Source organism: Pempheris klunzingeri, chromosome 6 (assembly GCF_042242105.1).
Source record: "Pempheris klunzingeri isolate RE-2024b chromosome 6, fPemKlu1.hap1, whole genome shotgun sequence".
NCBI classification, from domain to species: Eukaryota; Metazoa; Chordata; class Actinopteri; order Acropomatiformes; family Pempheridae; genus Pempheris; species Pempheris klunzingeri.
In genome coordinates, this window is record NC_092017.1 from 19,340,387 (window position 1) to 19,365,022 (window position 24,636).

The window sequence follows — 24,636 nt, forward strand, 5'->3', positions numbered from 1 at the left end:
GGGTATGGGGTTAAAGATAAAATTTAATGAAATACGTTCATGTTAGGATTTTGCAAATTTTTATGGCAATCTAAAAGAAAGTTTAATCCCTGAACAGCATAAATGTGGTCAGCACATTTCATGGCGTGACCGATTATGGTCAAGAAAACATTAAGAATCATCCTCATTATTGTTTTTAACATGTTGAACTACTTTGTCATGGACCACAGTATGGCTTCAGCCATGGTCCTACTTTCTAAAAGTTGATGTGTGACATTTTCTAATGAAGCTCATCATTAAATAAACAGAAATGAGTGAACACTTATAGCACAATATACACCATGACGTTTAGAATCCAAGTTTTCTTAAAGTGTTAAAGGAGGTATTTTGTTATTGATATATCTGTAATCAGTCAGTGGGATGAAAATGATGATTGAAATGTTGAAATTATGTTTGATAGAAATGACAAGAGACATGCGTTGCATCTGCTAAATCAGGAAATCCTATTGAACTTCCTGCCAACAGACACATGCACACACAGACAGACGGCGCAAACGCAGAAGTCAAAGATGAAAGTTATTCTGGTTTACAGGAACAAGTGATCGCGGGGAGGACTTCTGCTGTACAAATGTAAAGGTAAAACTCTAACAAATGCCTTCAATAACACATGATATTGATCTTTTGCTCAAAAATATGTAAATATAAAGCTGCTGTGCTCTGTTAGGAAAGAGTTTAATTTTATGACCCACAATGTGAAGAATGTACTTGCTGTATATTTTAGTTGCGTTTGTAGCTACTTTCAACTTCTAATCAGCTACTGGTTGTTGTGACAAAGATGAAATGTTCACCACCTATTTTAGAAAAGTTTAATGGAACATCATGACAGATCATAGTAATAATTCTTACTTAAATTTAGTTTGTGTTAATGATCATTTGCCAAATGGAAGTAAACAGATCTGTATTGTTATCAAAGTAACGTGACAAACAGTTTCATCTAATGTAGCGGGAATCCCCACAAATGAACATATGACATTTCAAATCATTTCAGTCATTCAGAATCACGGTGGTTATTTTGCTCACACACAAACTTTGTCATACTTTGTGTTTATACTACACTACATACTAAGCTCTGTACAACAATAAATACATATATACTGTAAACATTATTATACAACCCATAACAGTAACAGTCTATGTTTGAGTCATAGCTGTGTGAAATGGGATTTTTTCGTCAGGTTTGCCAGTAAAGTTTTGGAGGCAAACATTACTTTGAGTCACTTGCTCTTATCTCAGTGACTGCAGACTTGGCTGAGAAAAAGTCATATAAAAAACTGTATGAATTTGTGTCAGTTAAGGAAACCAGCCATGGCTAAAAATGATTGAATGTATCACTCAGAGAAAACCCCCTAGCTGAGTTTTACAAAGTTGTAGAATGCTATTGTCACTTTAAACCTTGATATTCAGAGTTCAAGTTCAAACTAAGCTCATTTACTTAAGTACTATACATCAGTACAATTGTGTGTACTACACTTGAGTATTTCCACTTTATACATTTACTATCTTATGGCAAACTGCAACTTCACTTCAAACTTTGTGATATCTAAGAAAGCATGAGCTTTCTGCTATATGTAATCTGAAAATAAAGTGTTGCAAACTAACACAATAAGCTCAGGTTTAGTAAAGAGAATTGTTTGTGATGCTTCGTGTGAAAGTGGCAGACAAGGAAATGTGAAATGGAGTCCACAGAGCACTCACTCCTTGCCATTTTGATTTCAGTTATTATACAGCGTTATTGCCTCCTGCATCATGAGATCATTTTCCAAATACAACAAATCACTGGGAAAATGTATTTTCTTGAACTTTTGAATGGTTTTATTGATATTAATGTGTCAAAGTGGCACTGCCTCAAAAAATAGAAGATTATACCACTTTATCCAGCAACTTAATTTGCATTTGAAACTCCTGAAATAACGTCATCTTAATCTGAGTATCTAAGAACCAGTTTCCTGTTCAGCTACTTGAAAATAAGTCTGGTTATTTAGTCTTCAGAAATCCTCATGGATCTCAGTGAGGAGGAGTCAGCCCCTCTGGTAATCAGAGACCGGGAAGGCAGCCAGAGGTCCAGTTCCAGCACTGGTCCCACTTTACAAGTACACCTCTACTTCTTCCCTGCCACAAAGGATGCAACAACAATACACTTTTCATCTGGCCAAATATCTGCTGAAAATGTCTGCATCCAAGCTGGCGAAAAATGTGGTAAGATTTCATGACTCTGAAGGCTTCTCAGGGCTAATACCAAAATAAAGTCTTTATGTTTGTATGGATTATTTGTTCATTAGGTGTAATACTCTCTTTTTTTAAACATTGGGTGATGTGTGGGTGCATATACTCACCAGGCTCACCAGGACAGGTGGAGGTGACCAGGGAGTGGGATGAGCTATTGCAGCTCAAAGCCACTGAGTGATTACTAGACTGGATAAACTAGTGCTGACATGTGTACAGACATCTTCTGTAGCTTGCAAAAACTGTTAATTTTAATAACAAGATTACATTAAACAACAGCACGTGCACGGCTACACGACAACACCTGTCCTGGTGAGCTTATACCAATATACCTTTTTGCACCCATTAGTCACTAATCCATACAAATCTAATGGCTGCAACATATTATGTATGTAGTGCTAAAACATTTACTGTTTCTCTTGTAAATTTGTAAACTTTTTCTATATAATTCTTTAACGTTGCATAGCCTGTTATGTTATGTTATATGTGACATGTGATCTCTTTCTCCAGGAATCTTACCAGTGTACCAAAGTCTTTTTGGTTTGGCATCTGCCGATCTCTCATTCTGGTATCCTCCATCGCACATGTTCAACACAGATGAAAACATGCAAGTCCACTTTAGAGTCAGGTAGGTGAATTTACTTCAGGGAGTACTGCACATTACATGAAGTTGAACTATTTCTATGTTGAGACATTTTGTGAAACGGATGTAATTTAGATTTATAGATAGGCTAACCTGTAAATCAGCTAGTCACTAAGAAAGAACAACTCAAAAAAGAGATTGCTTATGTCAGCATGTTCATTTGTTTGCAAAATGAGGAGTTCAGAGATCAGCCAAATATTTATCAGTCAAATATTTAATCCAAATATTGGAGAATCAAAATGGCTTGTACAAGGATCTCTTCTGTTCAGAAAACCACAGTTGGTAAACCATTAACTGCAGCCAACTTCCCAGAAGAGAGTGAGCTAGTCAAATACTCAAAATCTGCAACTATCTGATTGGTTCGTCAAAGATGGGGAAGAGCCGTGGCAATTTATTATCTTATTTCTATCTCAGAGTAGATTCCTGAGAGTCTACACCCTAACTGTGTGTGTGCATGAGTGCGTATGTGTGTGTGTATGAGTGTGTGTGTGTGTCTGTGTGAGTGTGTGTGAATTTATCTCAGCATAGCTTTACTGCTTATTGATTAATAATACATTTACATAATATAAAAAGGCACTTCATAATCATTGTAACTTTTAAATCTCAACACTTACTATCCCTATGAAATCATTTTGGAAAATGTGTGACCCAGTAAAGCATGTGAGAAAGTATGACTGGAAGTAGCTAACAATAAAAGCAAGAAATAATTCTTATTTTTTTACGGTCGTCTTACAGAACAGTGGCACATACAAAGTCAGAATCATACGTTTTTTTCTTGCTTCTTGCTCTCATTATGTGCAGTCAGTCTCAATGCAACGCTCAGTTACTTTCAGAGATAACAGCAACTTTAGCAATTTTTGGAAGAATATAAAAGATGAATTTTGTTACCAAAGTATAATGCACAAACCTGTTTGCACATACACTCACTCAATGCATGTCCAAAAGTGAATTTGCATATTTTAAGAAGTTAGCTTAGTGGTTTGTAATAATGTCATGCTATGATCAATAATGGGCTTATTTTTGTTATGCAGGTTTTTCTTTGGAAACTGGTTTGGACAAGGACCAAGATCATCGTATCGCTACAGTCTGACCAGAGACAGAATCAATCCAGTGCTTGACTACAGTGTCATTGATTATCTTTTTGCTCAGGTAACATAAAATATTTCAAAACTTAAACTTAACCAATGAATGTGGAGATAAACTCTGGACTCTAAAATGACAGTCCTGCATTTTGTGTGTCTGCCATCCACCTTTACCACCTGTGGATTCACATAATCCACTGTGGTACATAAGTGTATTGTTTCATTCACGCAAAGAAACATTGTCACTGAACATAATCCTAGTATTGATTACATTGTCATTCAAAAGTTGTTATGAAAAGAATTCAGTAATATACAAATGTCATTTCTAGGGTTGCGAAGTGTATATGGTGATTCAAAGTGTCACTTGTTTTGAATATGGAAATGTCAAACAATAAATGCCTGAAACAGTTGCATGCATTGTTCATATATTAAAGATTATGTCCATCACTGATTTGTTTTGGTACGTAGTTGCGAAGCGACTTTGTAGCTAGTGAGGCGGGAGTGTCTCCACCGTTGAGTGCCCAAGAGGAATGCCTGGGCCTTGCAGTGCTGGACTTGTGGAGAATAGCGAAAGAGCGCCATCAGAGTGTAAGAGAGGTCTGCAAGACTGTCAGGTATGTACATTTGGATAATGTTTTATTTTACCCAAACTAGTAAAAGTACAAAGTAAGTACAATTTGCAATATTTGTTGTCATTTAGATAAAGTTTATTCTCTTCACCTTCCAGCTACAAGTCCTGTCTTCCCAAGTCACATCGCCACGACATCCAAAAGCGAAACCGCCTGGATCGTTATCGAATCCGAAACACCCTCAAGCGTTTCTTAAAGAAGCTTGGCACCTGCTCAGTAGATGAGTGCAGCTTGAAGCTCAAGTATTTGATTGAGCTGGCTGGCATCGAACCTTCTCTGGGAATTGAAACTTTTCAAGTAAATCTTTCTTCCTCCCATTCAAAGTCAACTTTCTCTCTCGTGCGGGTCACTGGGGAAGCTGGAATCCAAACCAGTGGAAGTTGTCATCTCGATGGTGCTCTAGTAAGAACACGTTCATCTTGAGTTTGGGTAGGAATGAAGCATAATGGTTAGTTAGTCTTTTTATTCCATCAGGTGACCTGTGTCAGATGCTTGTTTGTGCTTTGCTTTGTTATCTATATATATGGAAAAGAATATCATTTATTTTTGCCATTTTTTCCTTTAGTGAACAGTTGACAGTGAAGAGGAAAACAGGAAATGGTTGTAGAGATATGGGGTGTGTCGGTGTGGTGGCTTTCAGTGTTGAATAAGATCCGGTTGATGCTCCAGTGGTCATACTCCTCACCTGTGAGTTAAGAACTGTTATTGAATCATCATCTTCTCTTCTTTTCTTTTTTGGGAGTGGCATACCTTCTGTGATTTTAAAGAAATCATCGACATCAGCATAAAGAGAATATGCCATGAGCAGGTTCCCCAAGACAACAGGCTGGTAACAATAACCCGCAAAGATGACAGATGCTTGGTAAGGGACATATTTTACATTTAAAACTTCCCCAATCATTATTTTCCATGAACTGATTATGTTATTTATTTTTCCCAGAATGTTCCCTTTCCCTTACTGTTTACTGTAGAAGATTAATGTCTACTTATCTGTGATTTGCACAGGAAGCCAAGTTCCAGAGTCTAAAGGAAGCACTTTCATTTGTGTCACTTGTTGATGGCTACTTCAGACTGACCACAGACTCGAATCACTACTTCTGTCAAGACATTGCGCCTCCAAGTATTCTGGAGGGAATTAAAAACCACTGTCACGGCCCAATCACGTGAGTCATTTTGTTAAGTACTGAATCCAATACCACCATTTGCATGCACCTATTTTAGATATTTCCCTTATATGTTGTCTAATCAGATCAGAGTTTGCAGTCCACAAGCTGAAAAAGTCTGGATATAAAGGTGGTGCGTTCGTTCTCCGGCAGAGTCCCAAGAACTATAACAACTTCTTCCTCACAGTTTGTGTTCAGGTAAAGGTTCCAGTTGAAGCAACATAATCGACAGAGAAAAAGATTGATTTAGAGTTTACCCTGAAGAGTAATATACTAGGTGGAACATGTCAAGGCATGTTCCACCTAGTAGAGGTGTACCAGATGACAAAAAATATTGTGATGCCTTTTAATTTTAATTATTTAGGAGAGTTTCAATAAAATATGTATTCAAAAAGCTTGCGACTGCAAGATGATCACAGGTCTCTGTGTTGCCGTCATAAAAGTTCATCTCTATGCAGATGATGCACTTGTGTTTCTGAACATTGTTTCTGAGCACAAATAAACTTGTAAAAGCAGTATTTGCATACTCAACATGTGCAAGTCATTCCCATGTCACTCACCTTTGCACTCACAACCTTTGCACTGATCAAAGTGTGTAGAATCTATTTTCTGAAGTATAGTCAACAATGTTCTTACAACAACTTCTTCAGTGTTGTGAAAATTTGGAGTGATGTATATATTTTTACAGACTCCACTTGGACTTGACTATAAAGACTGTCTCATTATAAAGAATGAGCACTACAGTCTTCCTGGTGTCCAGAAATCATTTTCCAGTTTGAGAGAGCTCACCAGCTATTACCAACACAACAAGCTGCTACTGGCTGAAGTACCTGTTAAGTTGGGACGCTGCTGTCCACCCCGACCCAAAGGTGTGTTTCCCAAACCATGGATATGATGATATTACTTAAACTATACATATATAGGAGTGAACATACATTTTTGTTTGTAGGTATTGGCCTTTGTTTTCTATTTTTTCAGGTTTATGATCAGTGCAAATTAATTTCAAGCCATGTTGTAGTTAGTTAGACAAACAATCAAAACCATTACAAATAAACTATATACTATACATAATGTTTTCTGCTGTTCCTACAGAGCTCACAAATCTGATCATCATACGCAACAGCAGCTCTGTAGAAGCTCAAGGATCCCCAACATCTGAAAGGAACAAATTCAGTCACATCCAGTTCCACATGATCAAATATGAAAACCTGGAATGGGTGAGTGTGTAGAAATGACTCCAACTGTACAAAGACTTTTACTACTTCTTTCTCTGGTTCTACTACATTACTACTGTGGCTCCAACTAATCCTGCCACCATTACAACTATGTGACAAATGCTGCCACAATCATGACACTGTAGTGAAACTGATATAAAAGGTAGAATGTTATCTATGATGAAGAAAACTACAATACAGCTGCTATATGTTTTTTCCTGTAAGGATGAATGCCTTGGACAGGGATCATTCACTAGAATGTTCAAAGGCTATAAGACAGACATTCGTGATGGGGAGAAACACGTGACAGAAGTTTTTCTGAAAGAGCTCGATGCCGTTCACAAAAACTGCTGGGAGGTGGGTTTCTTCAGATTAAAACACCCTGAAGTATTTGAATGTTTAATATTTTTTGTGAATTAATTATTTAACATTATACACATTTTCTCTTGTCCTTTCCCTCTCTCAGTCATTCTTTGAAGCTGCCAGCTTGATGAGCCAAATTTTCCACAAACACCTCCTCCTTGTATATGGTGTTAGTGTTCATAGAGTGAAAAGTAAGTTCAAATCAAACTGCAGGTTCTTCCTGTTATGAAGTTCAGAGTGAACCCAAACACAGACACAGGAGATAAGATGAGGCTAAAAGGGTTCATTTATAGAGGATGGTTGGGACTTGAGGGGCGATGAAGAATGGCGCGGGCAATCTGGGGTGGCAGATGGATTTGCAGGTGGTGGTTGATTTGCAGGCAGTAGAGGTGAGCAGGCAAGCAAGTAGCAGGCAGGTACCTGAGGAATGAACTTAAGAAAAGACAGTACAAACTTGAAGTCAAACTGGGAAGAGTCATCAACTATGGCGGTCTAAAACCACTGAAGCTGAGACATTGATCTTGGAGTGGACAAAGAGCCGGCTAGATATGATGGGGAGGTGACAAGCAATGAAGGGCAGGTGTGTTAGGCAGAGAGAGGTGATGAGCTGATTGAAGGCAGGTGTCCAGGATCCAGGTATGTGAGCGGAAGAACAGGAACACACACACACACACACACACACACACACACACACACACACACACACACAAAGGAAGGACACTGGGGCATGGCCTTGACACTTTCAGACAATCCCTTTATTTGCTACAGTTTGATGATTGTTTTTCTTATCAGCTTCATGAGTTAAATGTGCTTTATCTTTTCTAGATGTGTTAATGTTCTGAATGAATAATGTGTGTTGTGTGAATGTAATTATTCTAAGAAGATTTAAAACAAATACAAACAATCAGTTACAAAGCATTTACAGGCTCTGTTCAGATCTCGAACAACAAAAAATCAAAATGAATTGAACAAAGAAATGAATGAATCAGTAAATGGATGAAGGAAACATCAAATCATTCTTCTCATTTTGAGAAAATAACTTTCTTCACATTAAAACCTCATGTGACCCGGACTCATTCCGTTGTCTGTGGGTGAGCATTTCTGACTCTGTGTTTGGTTTGAAGTACAGCTGTAGAAACAAACCTCGCTGTGCCTTACAGACATCATGGTGCAGGAGTTTGTCAAGTACGGGGCCCTCGACCTTTACTTGAAGAGAAGGAGATCTGTGTCAGTGAGCTGGAAACTTGACGTAGCTAAACAGCTCGCATCTGTTCTAAACTTTCTGGTAAGATGAAGATTTCTGTTATAGAGCATTACCAGATTTTACAAAAGTGATGACAGAAACACCATCTAATGCAGGACTGGCTGATTAAACTTTATTCACTTAATAAAATTCCAGTTCTTATTTCTGTGTTTGAAAACGAATCACTACTGCTAAAATGAATTTGATAGAGGTTTTTGAATGGTAGAAATCCTTTACAGGCAAAAAAATACACAAAGATTCCTGCTTGGATGACATTTTTTGTACACAGTTTGGATCTGCAAATTTGTCAAAGCTGACCCTTATACACACACATACACCCTATAATGAGTCAACCTTAACTTAAAACTGTTCTGCAGGAGGAAAAGAACATCGTTCATGGAAATATCTGTGCCAAAAATCTGCTGCTGGCCAGAGAAGGCGACCTGTTGCAGGGAAGCTCTCCATTCATCAAGCTGAGCGACCCAGGCATCAGTGTGGCCATGCTGGGGGAGGATGGTAAATTCTGAAGGGTTTTCAAATCCCCTTTTAACCATGTCTGACATCAAGAGGTCCATTTATAGAACATATACTGTATACAACAGTCAGGAGAGAAAAGGAGAAATACCTGACGAGTGCTATTGTACTGTGGCTACTGTTGATTAACTCAGTAACATTCAAGTAAAAGTGAATAAGATAAGATATTCTATTATTCATTAGTCCCATGACGGGTACATTTATAATACACTGAATAGACTGAAATGAAAATAAGAGATGAATAGAAAACCAAGTGTTGTAAATTCAGTTGCTTACTTTTTACGATAACCACATATGCACACAGTATGTTAATTTGTATGTTAAATAAGACTTTACAACACAAACAATTAAACGAAATTCGTGTCACCCAAGAAAATGAAATGATTTAAAACGCATTTTTGTGTGGGATTGTGTAGTCATCCTGGATAGGATCCCATGGGTGGCCCCTGAGGTACTGGAGGCCCCGGACAACATGACTCTGGAGTGTGATAAGTGGAGCTTTGGTGCCACTGTGTGGGAAATCTTCAACAATGGGAACAATCCGTTGCAAGGCTGGGAGTTGGACCGGGTACTCTCACTTCTTTCCTGATAAGTCAAACAAACTGTGCACTGAACGCTGATCTGATCTTTGTGGTCTGTGTTTGTTGGTAGATCCAGCAACTTTTCCCCATTTATTTAACCAGGTAAAAGCTTCATTGAGTGTGTCTTTTTCAAGAGAAATCTGTCCATTAGGGCAGCATAAAAACCTTATTACAATAATAAGTACAATACAAACAGCAGACAACTGTTGTTTCAATAAGGCCTACTTCTGTACATAGTTCCAACCTGAAGAAGCACTGTATTTAAAACAGCAAATGATCAGAATATACTTCACTAGATGGCATATTTTAAAAGCTTAGCAAAGACTAAAAAAATAAACAAGCTAAAAATAAACATCAATCAACAATAAAATGCGTAAATGACAAATGCTGGAACATAAGATAACAGTTAGGATAAAGCACAGAAACAGTGAATGATCTGAGCTACTGGTGTGTTTTCTGCAGAAGCGACAGTTTTATGAGAACTTCCAGCAGCTACCTCCCTCCCAGTGGACAGAGCTAGCCGATCTGATCAGTCAGTGCATGGACTACCAGGCAGCCTTCAGACCTTCCTGTCGCAGTATTATCCGCCAGCTAAACAGTCTGATCACTTCAGGTAATGACGTGCATCGCTTATCAGTTTTAAATGCTTCTTTGTCCATCTGTTTGGTCCTGAAAGTCTCTCAAAATGGGTCCTTGTTTGTGGGTTTTTGGAATCATGTTGTTCAGTAACTTTAGACAACCGAAACCCATGCTGGTACGTTTCCTTGTTTTGTGACAGACTATGTGATCCTACACGCCACTGAGCCCGTCACACAGAGTCTTGTGTGTAGAGCCCTCAGCCCTGCTCAGCAAGACCAGACACTGTTTGAGGAGAGACACCTACGCTACATCTCCTCTTTGGGAAAAGTAAGTCTACACTCAGCAGTCAACATGGACATTGTGTAGAGCCGTCAGTTCACTTTTTACCTTCTAAATGACTCACATAATTGCATTTATTGTGTGCCCTGCAATGGCACAGACTATATATGGTTCTTATGGGTATTTTTCATTTTTGGTTATGATTGACAACTGAGTTACTCAACTTTTCCAGGGAAACTTTGGCAGTGTTGAACTTTGCCGGTACGACCCACTGGGTGATAACGTAGGTGAGCTGGTGGCAGTGAAGAAGCTGCAGCCCAACAGCCAGTCGACCCTGGAGGACTTCAAAAAGGAGGTCAACACCCTCAGTGTTTTTCAGTGTGACTACATCGTCAAGTACAGAGGAGTCTGCTACAGCATGGGTAATAAAAACACTGCATACAGAACACATGAGCTACCAAAGTAAGCAACTTCAGTAAATGAACAAAATTAGACTGCTTATAATTCAGTTTAAAATATCTCTTTTTAGTGTCATATCTTTTCTTTGGCAACAGTGTTTGAACATTATTTGATATTTGTTTTGATATAAGTAGGCACATTAGTCACCTATGTTATAAATATCTGCACACTAAAATTTCACATTCCATTTAATTAAATGTACTCATCTTTTATGATTAACTTGGTGCCATTGAAGTTTGTCATTGTCAATATAAAAGCTCATGTTTATATGCATGAGGGATTGGACTTGAAACTGCTTTACTCATGAAAAATGAACTTAACTGAAAGCAAGCCACTCTTAATTTAATTGTTGGGTGAACTTGAATTGTTACGTGAAGTGAACTCTTCAGTACTCATTTTAGATTTTTTTTTTTTAACTTTATTTTTATTAAACATAGAAAGACACAATACAGAACAGAACACTCAACATCACACACACAACATCACAGACTATATATGACATATAAAACCCTTTTGGGGCCCAGAAAACTTAATATCAATAAGTGAAATTAATGGACAGTTAAGACATTACAACATAGTGTGGGGTTCCCCTCAGTTATAGAGGTATCTTGCTATAGGTAGCCACCTCCTCACGAAGACATCAGCCTTCAATTGTAATTGAGCAGTTAAGGCCTCCATTTCATACACCTCCCTCAACTTCTGTTTCCACTGTGCCACTGTAGGTGGCTGTGGTTTCATCCAATTTATTGTCACCATTTTCCTAGCAGTCATCAAGAGTATATGTAATAGGTACTTTTGTTCTCTGATGTACATGTCTTCAGGAGTTAGATCTAAAAGAAATTGACTTGGGGTGAATAGTAAATCAGTTCCCATAACTTTATCTATCTCTCTCTTTACCCCCTTCCGAAAAGGAGGCATCATTGGGCGATCCCAAAATATGTGCGAGGGATGCTCATTTTAGATTTTAAGCTGCCTTTTTGCTCACTCATGTCTTTATGTTTTGTACACTGCACTCATGATAGTGCAGTCAGATCATTATGCATCTCCTGCAAGATCCTGGCTGACTCTGCTGACCAGAGACTACTGAATGATTTTCATGTTAAATGTTTGCATGTTCACAGGTCGCCTCAGTATGAGTTTGGTGATGGAGTACCTGCCCTACGGCAGCCTCATTGGCTACTTGGAGAATAACCGATATAACATCACGACCAGACGGATGCTGCTTTTTGCTTCTCAGATCTGCAAAGTAAGAGCCAGATATAATAATAATAATAATTTTATAATGATAATATTTACTTACATAGCACCTTTTAAAAAGAGAGGGTAATATAACATGTGAAAACCAAACACAGTTAAGGTGGAGTTAAGATAAGGTTAAAAAAATTAGAAGAAAAGGTTTAAAAAATGGAAATATGATTAAATATAAAATATAATTAAATACAAAAAAAATGGGGGTTTAATTCACTGTAATTTCACCTGGTTGATTGTCAGCTTTATTACTGTGTTTTTTTCTCATTCGCATTAGAATGTGTACATTTACTGTTTACATTCTAACTTTAATGTTGCCATAAAATATGTGTCTCTGTTTAATCATCAAAAATTGCTGAATTCACATCATCCCTCACAAAAAAGTCAGGAATCCTCCAGAAGAATATAAAAGGTCATTCCTATAGGAAAACAGTGACTGTAAGAGAGTACCAAAGGTTGACTGCACAGCATTGAAAGGTAAAAGGACAAAAGTTGAGTTATTTCATTTTCTTCTGTTTTGTGGTGTTTAATGTCACCAGGGGATGGAGTACCTGCAGAGCCTGCGTTATGTGCACAGAGACCTGGCAGCCAGAAATATCCTTGTGGCCAGTGAGTCTCTGGTGAAAATTGCTGATTTTGGACTGACCAAGATTATTCCTTTTGACAAGGAGTACTACCGAGTCACACAGCCTGGAGAGAGTCCCATTTTCTGGTAGGCTTCCTTATGTTTCCTTATGATAATTCAAATACTTTTTGAAACAAAGTGTTAAAGCAGAAATGCGTAACTTCCTGTAGTTTGTCGGTTTTGCTGTTTGTTTGAATCAGATCCTGTAAAACTTGGCTTGCTTGGCTTCCCGTTTCGAGTCTTTGCACTAAGATTAGCTACAATTGGCTGCAGCTGTCGGCTGTAGCCTTGAATCTAAAATATTTATTTAATGACTCATTCTCATAAAAGCCAGACAACTGTAGGAAATGGTGACACAAACTAAGGTGACGTTGTTCTCTTCTCTCCAGAATATACTGACAGTCAGATACTGAAGTAGGCCTTCAAATAGCAATCATTTTGTGCTCAGTTCTTGGATTGTCTACCTGACCTACACCGCTCATTCAATGCAGGTACGCTCCAGAGTCCATCAGTGAGTCCAGATTCTCGCACAAGTCAGACGTCTGGAGTTTTGGAATCGTTCTTCATGAGCTCTTCTCCTACTGCGACATAAACTCCAACCCAAAAAGAGTAAGAAGGTTTACTGTCAATGCGTAAACCTATGGCCAATATTTCAATATTTCTAAATGATCAAGATTCGTTGAACTGCTCCACCATTGTAGTTTCCCCCATTTTAAATATTTCTTTAATAACACTTTTCCAGCTATGCATGCAGGAGATTGGGCACAATGCGCAGGGTCCATCCATTTCAGTGCATCTGGCACAAATTCTAAAAAATAACTGGAGGTTGCTGGCTCCTCCAAACTGCCCACCCAAGGTATGTTCACTCTTCATGGTTCAACAGTTGAAATGCAGGAGCCTTCGGACGACTCTCGTCTCAATTATAGTTAAATTAAAAGTGTTTTATTTGCCACTTTTCTACATTCACATATCCCTTATATGCAAATATGCGCTAATGCTATGATAATTTCACTGTAAATCAATGAGACTATTGGCGAAATGATTGTGGCTTCTGTCTTACATCAGTGACAAGGTCCTCAACCTCAAAACTGCACATAATACTTTGCAAAAAAATCTTTGTCTTTTTACTCTGGAGGAGACTGACAATCTTTTCAGCTACATGTCGTAATTATCTTATTTTCTGTTTGTCGTTAACAGCTCTTTGTCATGTATGTCTTCTAATAATCTCATTATAACACCAGGTGTACAGTTTGATGAAGCAGTGCTGGGCGTACGACTTTGAGGAGCGGCCATGTTTCTTCAGCCTGGGAGACCAAATTGAAACTATCATGCAGGACGAGTGAGAGAACCTTAAAGGCTGACGGGGAGCCACACAGCTGAACTCATACTGGAGAGCAACAGTATGAATGAATATGATTCAATTTCATTTATTGTCCCAATGGAAATTCAATCCATACTCACAGCAGTGGATAACAACCAATTATATGGGCATTCACATAGAGATGATAGCATTTCAACAGTGTTTGGCAAGTTTTGTCCAGGCTACCCTACTCTACTTTAAACCCGTTTCCCTGTCCTATAATGTACAAAGACACATTCACCAGCAGCTGCTGGGCTCACTGTAGGAGCCATGAGGAAATTGTTTAGTTGTAAGGTTAAGGGGGATATTAAGTTATTAGGTTTTGGCTATATTATTATTTTGTGATTATATTGGATAGCGGGTCACATGGATATGGGCGGGGTTATTAAGCTAATTGACTCACCTGTTCAGTTTTGGATTGTTTGAAGGAGAGAGGGGGGGGGTGAGCTGGGTCGCCGTATTCTTGTTGACCGCTATTTTCCTTTGATGACTGATTACTTTGATTATGAGTTTACGTATTTTATCCTGAGTGGATCATCTTTTTTTCTTAAATAAAAGGCAAAATATATTATTTGAAATCCCAGTTAATTCTTTGGTTGCGCGCATCTGACAAACAGGCCCAACCTCAGTCCCTCAGTGACTCTTGTTGGTTGAAGTTGCTACACTCACATTTCTACAAAATCAAATATTTTAAGATTATTATGTTGGGCAACAACATTTCAGCAAACATATTTAACCAGAACTCGTTCCTCATGCCAGAATTGTGATTGAATGAAATACTGTACATTTTATAAGATGTAAGGTACACTGTAAGTGCCACTGCAAAGAATCTATTAGACAATATGAGTGACAGGTTTAAAAGGGGTAAAAGAATTACTGGAACTGAACAATGCATATTTTAAATGTCTTCTATAAAAAATATATACTTTTCATCTAACATTTTCCGTTTTGCATTTGTACTGTGGTACAATAATGTAGTGTGGTGTCTTTTGTGTTCTTATTTACATCCTTTACCATGTTTGAAACAAAGCAGTTTTTTGGCAGCAGCTTTGGAAATATTTACAAAAATGACTTCAGTTCTTTGTAATCTGTGAAACACCAGTGGGTCTAAAACACGTGGCTGAAAGAAATGAATGAATAAATAATTGAGTGTTAAGTGTTGGTCTGTTGGTTAGTCGCTCACTTTGGTCTGGAGTGAAAATTGTATCTGAACTATTGGATGGATTGCATTAAGTTTATTACAGATATCCATTTTCTCCAAAGGATGAATCCTGACGACTCCCTGACTTGTCCTCAGATCCCACTACAACATTCACATTTGTGAATCTTATAAAATGTGTAATTGGCAGCATCAGTATTGTCAAGAGGGAAAATTTCCTCACTGTGGCATCATTACGCCACTGTTTACAGAACGTTATTAGTTTGGATGGCCATATCATTATCGTTAGTTATCTTTTTGGGTCTGGTAATGTGGATGTCTGACTGAACATGATTCTAATATCTTATCATCAATGTTAAGATCTACCAAAGATAAAAAATAAATGAGATTTTTGTCTATTGCAAAGAGCATTGAAATAGAAACAAAACCAGGTTAAACTTTGCGCCTTAAGAATCACAGAGCACAGACAAACCTAGAACAGTGAACTCACTGCAAAGATGACACTCCATCCAGCTGGATGGTTTGCAGGTGAATGATCTTCGGGCAGCTCCGCCCACACACACACACACACACACACACAATATTATTTCAAACCAATCATGGTGTTAGCTAAGGAGCTGGACTGCTGCTGTGCTGATGACTCTGGGACACCCATCACCCAGCGTCTGTGTGAACAGCATGTCCACTTTGCTCCCAGCCAATGGTCAAACTGAAGCAGATCGAAAACAATAAAGAGAAAAAACTCAGCTGTAGTAGGCACACACAGGTTGGATAACTTTCCTGTGGAGATCCTGAAAGTCTAGTGATTGTATTAATCACCACTATCATAGAGAAAATTAATGTACCCAAACAGCAGACCTGAATGATGCAGGAGAATATTGATACAATTTCACTTGTCTTTGCCCACACAAACTTCACTACCAACGCACCTGGGCAAACTGAAAGATATTTTTACACACCCTGTATTTTTATAAGCGACACGTCACACACACTGGCACACAGTAAAACGGATATCTCTGTATCTGATATCTTAAATCATGTCTGTGTGTGTGTGTGTGTGTGTGTGTGTGTGTGTGTGTGGACTCCAGGGAGTATCAAAAAAGTGTTGGATTATTCTGATTGAATATCCTATGTTTTTTTGTGCACTTCAAGGAACATCAATCAAACTGGAGTTCATTCATTCAATAAAGGATGGTATCTGTTTTTTCAAATACCATTGTGTAAAATAGCTAATATTTTGCCATTCATCGATTTTCATCCCCTGCCATTCGCAGAGTCGCAGTTTCTCATTTATTCAGTTTTCGTGCGTGTGCATGGAGTTTCATGGAGGAAACTGACTACTGGCATAGTTGCTGCCATCAGCTGCCAATTCACAGAAGTGCTTAACCACATCTCTGTGGTCTGTACTGATGATGCATTTTTGTCACGAAACTTCTGCTATGAAGTTACTGAATGCCCTATTTTATTGTCTAAGATATTGTCTTATTCTATAGCAATTCAAAATATTTGAATAGTTATACATTTCCTCTGTGTGTAATGTGGTGGGGGCTAAAATTGCATTTCATTGTGCAGTTCTGTGTTATATGATGACAATAAAGCTGAACCTTGAACCTTGTATTCAGCATTTCAGAAGAGAGGGAATTTGTCTGTCTTACAAAGAAATTAGAAATGGCACTTAAAGTATGTTTTGTATCTTATGATATTCGTTTTATATGTTGTCATTTGGTTCTATGGTTACATTGCTTGTTCACAGAAGGGCGCCCCAATTTCTTGTTTCCTCTGGAAACTACAATTCGCAGCACACACATCCACACCATAATTGCTGAAATAGCCAACACTGAAATAAAAAATCTAACGACCAACTATTATAGTTATTGTCATCAGTAACAAATGTATCATTAGTCCTTAAATGTAAGTAAAAAATAAAAGTGTAAAAGTGCTCTGTGGTGTGTATATTGCATGTGAATTATCTGTGGGAGGATTGTGTAACATCTCACTACCAGTGAATATTGTCATTTTTAGAGAGATATTAATATGGCATGTATGACCTCAATGCATGTTTTTCTGGTCATTTTGTACTGCAGTAATATATTTTGGATACTAGAGGGCAGCAAAGTTGATTTAGTCCCTTTAGAAATCACATCCGCACTTTCTGCACTTCTCTACTATCATGCTGTAAATACAATGGATCTCAACAATTCATCATTTAAATCTAATCTGGATCTCGGTTCACTCTCTGAAACAGAAAAATCTCTATCAAATCTAATGATGTAAAAAAACAGTGAGAGCTTATCGCATTCATCAAACAACAAGAAAGTAATATCAGGAAATAAGAACTAGCATGTTTCACCTTGCCACCTGAAATATGTCCATTTTAAAAGGAAGGAATAGTATGAGACAGCTACCATGCCTCATATACCCCTCTAGGTCTCACACTTACTAAACTGTAAAAAGGTGAATAATAACTAGACTCTCCATATTTCAACTCTTATCACAAAATGTTTCAGTTTCAGTGCGGCACTGTTAGGTGACCTTCATTTTATATTACAAATGACTAATCACCAGATGTTTCAATTTCCTTTTACCCAGCTTGTCTCTTTTAAAAGGTGAAACAATTTTGAGCTATCAGAAGGAAGGAAGGTCTAACATGAACCAGTGTGGGTGAAATGTTCTCCATAGTGTCAACTTTCACCATCCAAAGAGCAAATGTGTTCAGCAGAGGGGGCACATCCTGAATATGACAAGAGGGTAGATATCAAGATAACATAGATAGCAAGACAGTTTATCAAATTCAATATCTTTCAAATTAGCAGGGATGAAAATAGCACGCATGGGCTAGATACATTCTTCTTGTAATTGCTCATTTGTTTTGATTCAGCACACAGCCATGTTAGGTAGTAACTTGATGGCTTTTCCTGCTGCAATGAATATTTAATCACATCTGGTAGTTTGTGGATGTTGTCCTTTAACTCTGATTTCACCCGATATCTTATATGAACATTATACTTTAATCTCTGAACCTCTGCCCACGTCTGTGATTTTGTCAGCAACTCAAAAGTGTAAAAGAGTTTGTTACTGACGAGAGCAAGAATGTGTCAGGGGACCTTGCCATATAAGAGTTGTAAGGTGATGTCTCAGTGTCAGTGTCATGTTCTCGGGCTGATAACTGACCTGTTGGTGTCAAACAGTCATTACATACAGGTGAGCAGAGGGACCGTTCATTTTCTTTCATTTGACGTCAGTTACAATAACTAACGTTTTCTTGTTGGAATGTATACAGCTGTGCATAGGGCTATCGCCGATATGTGTTAATTAGTATGTATAAATGTAGATATGCAAGTACACATGAATCACTCGATGACTCAAGAAAAATCTTACACAACTCTCGGAGCTTGAATGGCTGAACTGTATGCGAAGACAAATACAACCCAATATGTGTCCTGCTGGGTGGCCCTGAATCAAAGGTCTGAGAATTCAATATCACACCAATATTTTGTCTTTTGTGTATCTTTAATTTAAATATACAATTTAATTTCAAGGTCATTAATTGTAAAATAATAATAATATAATAATATATACACACACAGACATATATATATATATATATATATATATATATATATATATATATATATACACACATATACGTATGCAGCCCATTGTTCCAGCAGTATGAAAATAAAATAGATTTGGACATATTCAATAAAAAAAAGACAAGGTAATTAACTTTTAACTTACAAAGTACTAAAAGCCTGTAGTAATATTTCTGACACCTGATTATGTTCATAAATCTGAGTATTTGACAGTACATTAACATTTACAATCCTCCAAAACATATTTTTGCAATTCTAACAGTGGTTCCTGGTTGACAAGCGCTGCTGTAAGGCACTAAAACATACAAAAGTCGTTTTCTGAACATAATGTTTTAACATAAATATAGAGGCTACACTAAAATACTTAAATTAAAAAAAACTGTAAACGTATGAACTTAAGCATAAGACTTAGTAACATTATACCATTAATCTTAAGAGACCCTGAGAAATTATTTTTCAATATTTTTGTCAGACTGTGGACACCACAGTCTACCTTATAGCCTCCACCGCTCACACCTAGAGCTGGGTACTGTTTCAACACTGGAGAACAGGTGCACAAGTATGATGTATAAGTGTAAATACACTGATACATCATACTTGTATAGGAAAATAGTCTTGAAATATCTGATCAATTAATAAGCAAAATTGACTGAGAAGTATTTGTTGCTAACTTTTGTTAGTTGACTGTTTTTGGAATAGTTATGTGCTATGGACATTGATTTGGCAGTCACACTGTATCATGGATCAATACCCAGCCCTAGTCACAACACACCACACTGTCAGGCTGACATAATAACATAAATAGGAAAATGTAATATACATTACACATTCTCCTACATACAATCATAATTAAAGGAAAAACAAACCCACAGATAAACTGACATAATCTGTGATCTTCAACAAATGCTGTGGCACAGAATAGTCATAACTGTGACTGTGGTTTCTCCAAAGAAAAACAAACAACCCATACACCAATTTAGGCCACAGTGATTTATATATATTCTAGCTGACTAGACCTCTTCTGAATCTTCCTGAATCTCTAAAGTCAGAATGATGCTATGCTTCACATGCTTACTAGTACAGTACACAGTATTTCGCGACCTCACTTACTGCTCTGCTGTTATTCTAAGGTTTCAGTTGGGGGTTTAACCTCTTGCATATACAGAAAGCTATACAGAAAGATGTCATCAAAGCTCTTAGTGTCTGTTGCTACAGTACGCCTGTCAAGCACTATGACCAGATTTAGCATAGTATGGAAACATTGCTGTGCTAATCGTGAACAAAGCATTTTTTGTAACCTAAACCTAAACCTAACCCCACAAAGTATGAAATGCATCTTGCCTTGAAGGCAACTGTGAGTTAAATGAAATTTCTTATATGTTTGCTCTCGTATTTTTGGCTCTGGAAGGGCTAAAAAATACACCATCCTCAACACCTTAGAGTTTGATGCTGCTAAAGCCTTTTCTTGGAGGAACCACATTTTAGATTACGATCATGGATTCTGTGCCACATAAGATACAAATGAGCTGAAAGGAATCTGTGTACCAGTAAAACATCCTTATAATAGCATGGATCATGGCTGTCTAGTTTGCTGGAGGGAATGTGCAGTCCTGAAGTCTTCACGGCCATATGGGAACTAGGCCTAAGTCCTGCTTTGGCCAGACACATCCCCATGTAAACATCATCAATGGGAAGAATGGTAATGGACTGAGACATTTGGTGTATAACCAAAGCTGTATAGCCAGACAAGAGGAAGCCCCCACCACCACAGTAGGGGGGATATGAGTTTGACTCCTGTACCTGAACTGGGATAAAATATTTGCTCTGTGGTGATCTAATGGGCCCCACATTCTCGATCAGATATCCAGTAAAGAGGTGCTTGGCTCCATCATTGTCCTTGAGGCTTTGGAGGTACTCGACCATGTTGTCTGTGTTGGCAAAAACGTCATCATCACCATTTAGCAGGAAGCGAGCATTCGGACAGTTTCTTTGCATCCATTCAAGGAAGAGTACCTGCTTCAAGGTGAGGTTGAAGAATGTGTCTCTAAAGTCCCACTGGAGGATGTCGTTGTACTCACGTTGCTCCAGCTCAAGTAATTTGTTCAGTCGCTTCTTCTCAAAACCAGCATCCATCGTTCCCGAGATGAAGATCCTTCGTATCAACGCATTATTGTGTACCCTTTCCTTAGCCCAGGTTTTCCGCAGCACCTCTCGGCGGTCGTAGTTCACAGGGGAGCTTTTAATGACCAGCAGAAGGAAGACCTTAGCTGAGTTTTCAGCTCCTCCACATTTGTCAGGAAGGTCCAGTATCATGGGGAAATGGCGACAGTGACGATGGTAGAGAAAGTCTTTTATGGCAGCAGGAAGAGAGCTGAAGCCTGTGATGCTGGCAGCAGACGTATTTTGTTGACATCTCGGCCAGGAGTATACGTAGGATTCCTTTGTGGAAGGTTGCCTTATCTGATGGTCGCCCTCTCTCACGTCTTCGTGGGGGCGGATTGTTTTGTGGTCAATGAAATCTTTACAGAGATGGAGGACCAACAGACCAAGAGCCCCCGCCAACAGGAACGTTTTTGCTCTGATGTTTCTCATTGTTGAAACTCTGCAGTACACAAAACAAAACAGACATCTCAGTGAGACATAAAACAGCTAATAAGACTAATTGGGCATCACTTGCTTGCATATTAATTGCATCAAGTGTCGCACTGCAACAGTTTAAGAGAAAGAAATGTGGGGAGCCACAATCTGATAGAATATTATACTAAATAGACGCAGATATTTTTCTCAGGTTGACTGAATAATAAATTTGACAGCTTGTTTAAGATACAAACATGGCTACATTCCTGACATGTTTTTGCTTATAGATGTCTACGAAATATATACAGTAGGGCAAATATGACACACTACCCAAGACGGGTAAAAATGCATGGACCTAACACAGGTGAAATCCATTATATTCATTGTAATCGGGGTAATACAGCAACACTTAATGAGGCAGTATCAATTTGTGGTTTTCCTGACAAAGCAGCTGCTGTGCCACTTTTGGTGCACCTGATCCACCTCCTTTAGCTCTAGTATGTTGGGTGGATAACCAATAGAGTGGTGTCTCCTAACACCTGCTATCAAATGTCAAACTCCACAGTTACAGTAACTTAAGAAAGCAACACCATCAAAACACTGACGTTAGCATTAGCATGCTCCAGGGGACTCTGGTGGTCTGTAGGTCCTCTGTCAAAATGACACAAATCTGCTCTTAAATGATCACTATGCCATGCAGTGGTGGCACTGCAGACTGCAGCAGCCAGTTTGGAAATAGTTTTACATTATTCCAAAAAATCAATTGTCGATTTTTTCTGACTCAGAAGCAAGAAATATAGACCATGGAGTTACTGTTTTTATGCTTATCAGAGGAAACTGCCCCTGAAATACTAGAGTATTTAAATTTTAGCATCAACTGCTGAGAGGAGATTGTATTGAGACCTTCCTGTGCCAAAAAAACATTCATGCCGAATGACGTTCTACAAGACAAAACTTTGACTATTTGTGTTTAGTCTCAAAGCGTAAGGCATAGGGCGGGTGAATACCCATAACTTACAGCTTTTGAGTGAGCAAACTGAGCTTCAGAGAGGACATGAGGTGGCTTGGCAGAATCCTCACAAGCTGCACTATTACATGGGGTGTGGGGTGGCAACCAATCAAATGTTGTCATGTCTCCTCAAAATGGGTGGAATATGTTACATAGGCGATGTCAGACATTAAGTCATTAGAACAAACTAAATACTCATTTAGTTAAATGTGAAAAAAGGAAAGCTCCCAACTCAACATGAACATTTACTGTAAGATTGTAAAAACAAAATCATGCAGAAAATGAGCCTCACCCTGTTACTCAGTATGAGGAAATCATGCCACAAATCACACAATTGCTTGACTGCATAACACCTATAAATCTGCCTCATCCCGGTTAACAGTCAGAAAGAAAGCTTGGAGCACCTTTAGTGTGATTATTCACTCTACAGTCATCCTGCAATACCTCAGTTAATTAATTTTTTAACTAATATATATTAACTACATATATATGATGGTACTACTATGGTAGACTACAAAACTATACTGCTTGGCTCTTGTTAAGACAGTCAGAGCTCTCTCAGCTTCTCGGCTCTTCAAGTGTTTCATGAAGCCTTTTTCATTCCGTGCTGATAAAGGTCTGTTTGATGTCTCTGGCCTCTTTTCATGTTTACTGTGTTTTGCATAATGTCACTATTGCCTACCTTATCATTTGATTTTACAGTGTTTCAAACAATGCATCAGCATGTTGCTGTGATGAAAGTTATGACCAGAGCGTTAAATATGACCACTGAGTTAAATCGTCATCTCTGACAGTCACAGAAGAACCTTTTAGGAATCAAAAGTCTGTTGTCTACTGCAGAACAACAAGAGTCCGTCCTTGAAGTGTTTTTGTTGTTTGTTTCAATACCATTTATCTCAGAATATTAGCTACAGATAGTAGATAGTAGATGCATTAACGCAAAATACTATTTTGACATGCTTGTGCCTTACAAGTTACTTTGCAGATTTTACAGACAAACTATATGATTTATAAAATATGATGGATTACTGTAGGTTCAGTGAACAACACGTGTATAAAGCCATTAAAGTGAGCTAACTCTTAACCAGCATTGAAATGCTGCACTGGAATGCATCAGTAATAATAATCCAGCTATATAACAGCGACAGGAGCAATTTCACTGTATAATGTGTGGGGTGTGATGACAGTTTCCTGCCGCAGTTTGGCTGACATGAATTTTTCGTGACCGCCGCAGCGAGCCTTAATGGAACCGAATTGTAAATGCAAATGGGGAGCCCATTGTTGGATAGAACAACCTCGCTAAAAGCTGAATCTGCTGTTTGGCGTGTATCATCCAAGCATCAGTAACCGCAGACAGTGATAACAGTCACTTCATAACTAATTGCCACAACAAATCCACAATTACCTCGTTGAAATCCTGTGAGAGAGAGAGACTTTTTTTCATTTTATTTCATTTCGCTTCAGTTCTTGGTAATCTGCTCAGTAACTGTTACTGAACAAGGTTGCAGATGTGCCTTTTATTAATAATCAGCTCTTAGCCTGCAGTAAACAATTCATAGTTAAGGAATTTCTTAGAAAACCATATTTGCCCATTGTTATTCCCATATTTTGTCATTGATAAGATGTAAAGACATCTCTTTCAGTTTTATGTTCCAATGTGATGGCTTCTGCTGTAATCCTTATGGGATTTATAATGCCATGTGAGGTTATATACTGTAGTAACCTGTTGCACTCATCCTGTTTGTCATCCAAACAAGAGACTGACTTTCTCAGTCAGTTATTAACATTGGTAACAGAGTGTATTTACTCAAGAAATTTGTTGTCCGTTTCATCAAGGATACATTTCACTTGTCCCATGGTTTCATTCAAGTGGTAAAAAAAAAAAAAACACAGTCAAGTCTAGCAAATTCTTTTTCCTTTTTCCTCTCCCATTAATCATCTCTGGACCTCTCTGGTTTATTCTGTGACCCTTTGGAGCGAACTCAGCCTCAGGTTGGGAACCACCAGACTAAACTTCTTAACTCCAATATGGTT

The 24,636-nt window shown here is 38.2% G+C and overlaps 2 protein-coding genes across 2 annotated transcripts; one reads left to right on the top strand and one right to left on the bottom strand.

Annotated features, from left to right (window-relative positions):
- Positions 1-563: 563 nt before the first annotated feature.
- On the top strand, positions 564-15,420 carry jak3 (Janus kinase 3 (a protein tyrosine kinase, leukocyte)). The gene is made up of 24 exons (XM_070831830.1): positions 564-615; positions 2,029-2,235; positions 2,773-2,890; positions 3,937-4,054; positions 4,456-4,601; positions 4,715-5,018; positions 5,359-5,478; positions 5,622-5,779; positions 5,866-5,977; positions 6,468-6,648; positions 6,872-6,996; positions 7,219-7,350; positions 7,460-7,547; positions 8,517-8,641; positions 8,977-9,115; positions 9,550-9,701; positions 10,177-10,327; positions 10,493-10,620; positions 10,805-10,994; positions 12,153-12,277; positions 12,819-12,991; positions 13,396-13,513; positions 13,647-13,760; positions 14,146-15,420. The coding sequence occupies exons 2-24, from the start codon at positions 2,037-2,039 to the stop codon at positions 14,245-14,247; spliced, it is 3,318 nt and encodes a 1,105-aa protein (XP_070687931.1). The 5' UTR covers positions 564-615; positions 2,029-2,036; the 3' UTR covers positions 14,248-15,420.
- A 4,657-nt stretch (positions 15,421-20,077) lies between these two features.
- On the bottom strand, positions 20,078-21,608 carry LOC139202992 (N-acetyllactosaminide beta-1,3-N-acetylglucosaminyltransferase 3-like). Its single transcript, XM_070832616.1, has one exon. The coding sequence runs from the start codon at positions 21,606-21,608 to the stop codon at positions 20,469-20,471; it is 1,140 nt and encodes a 379-aa protein (XP_070688717.1). The 3' UTR covers positions 20,078-20,468.
- Positions 21,609-24,636: the final 3,028 nt, after the last annotated feature.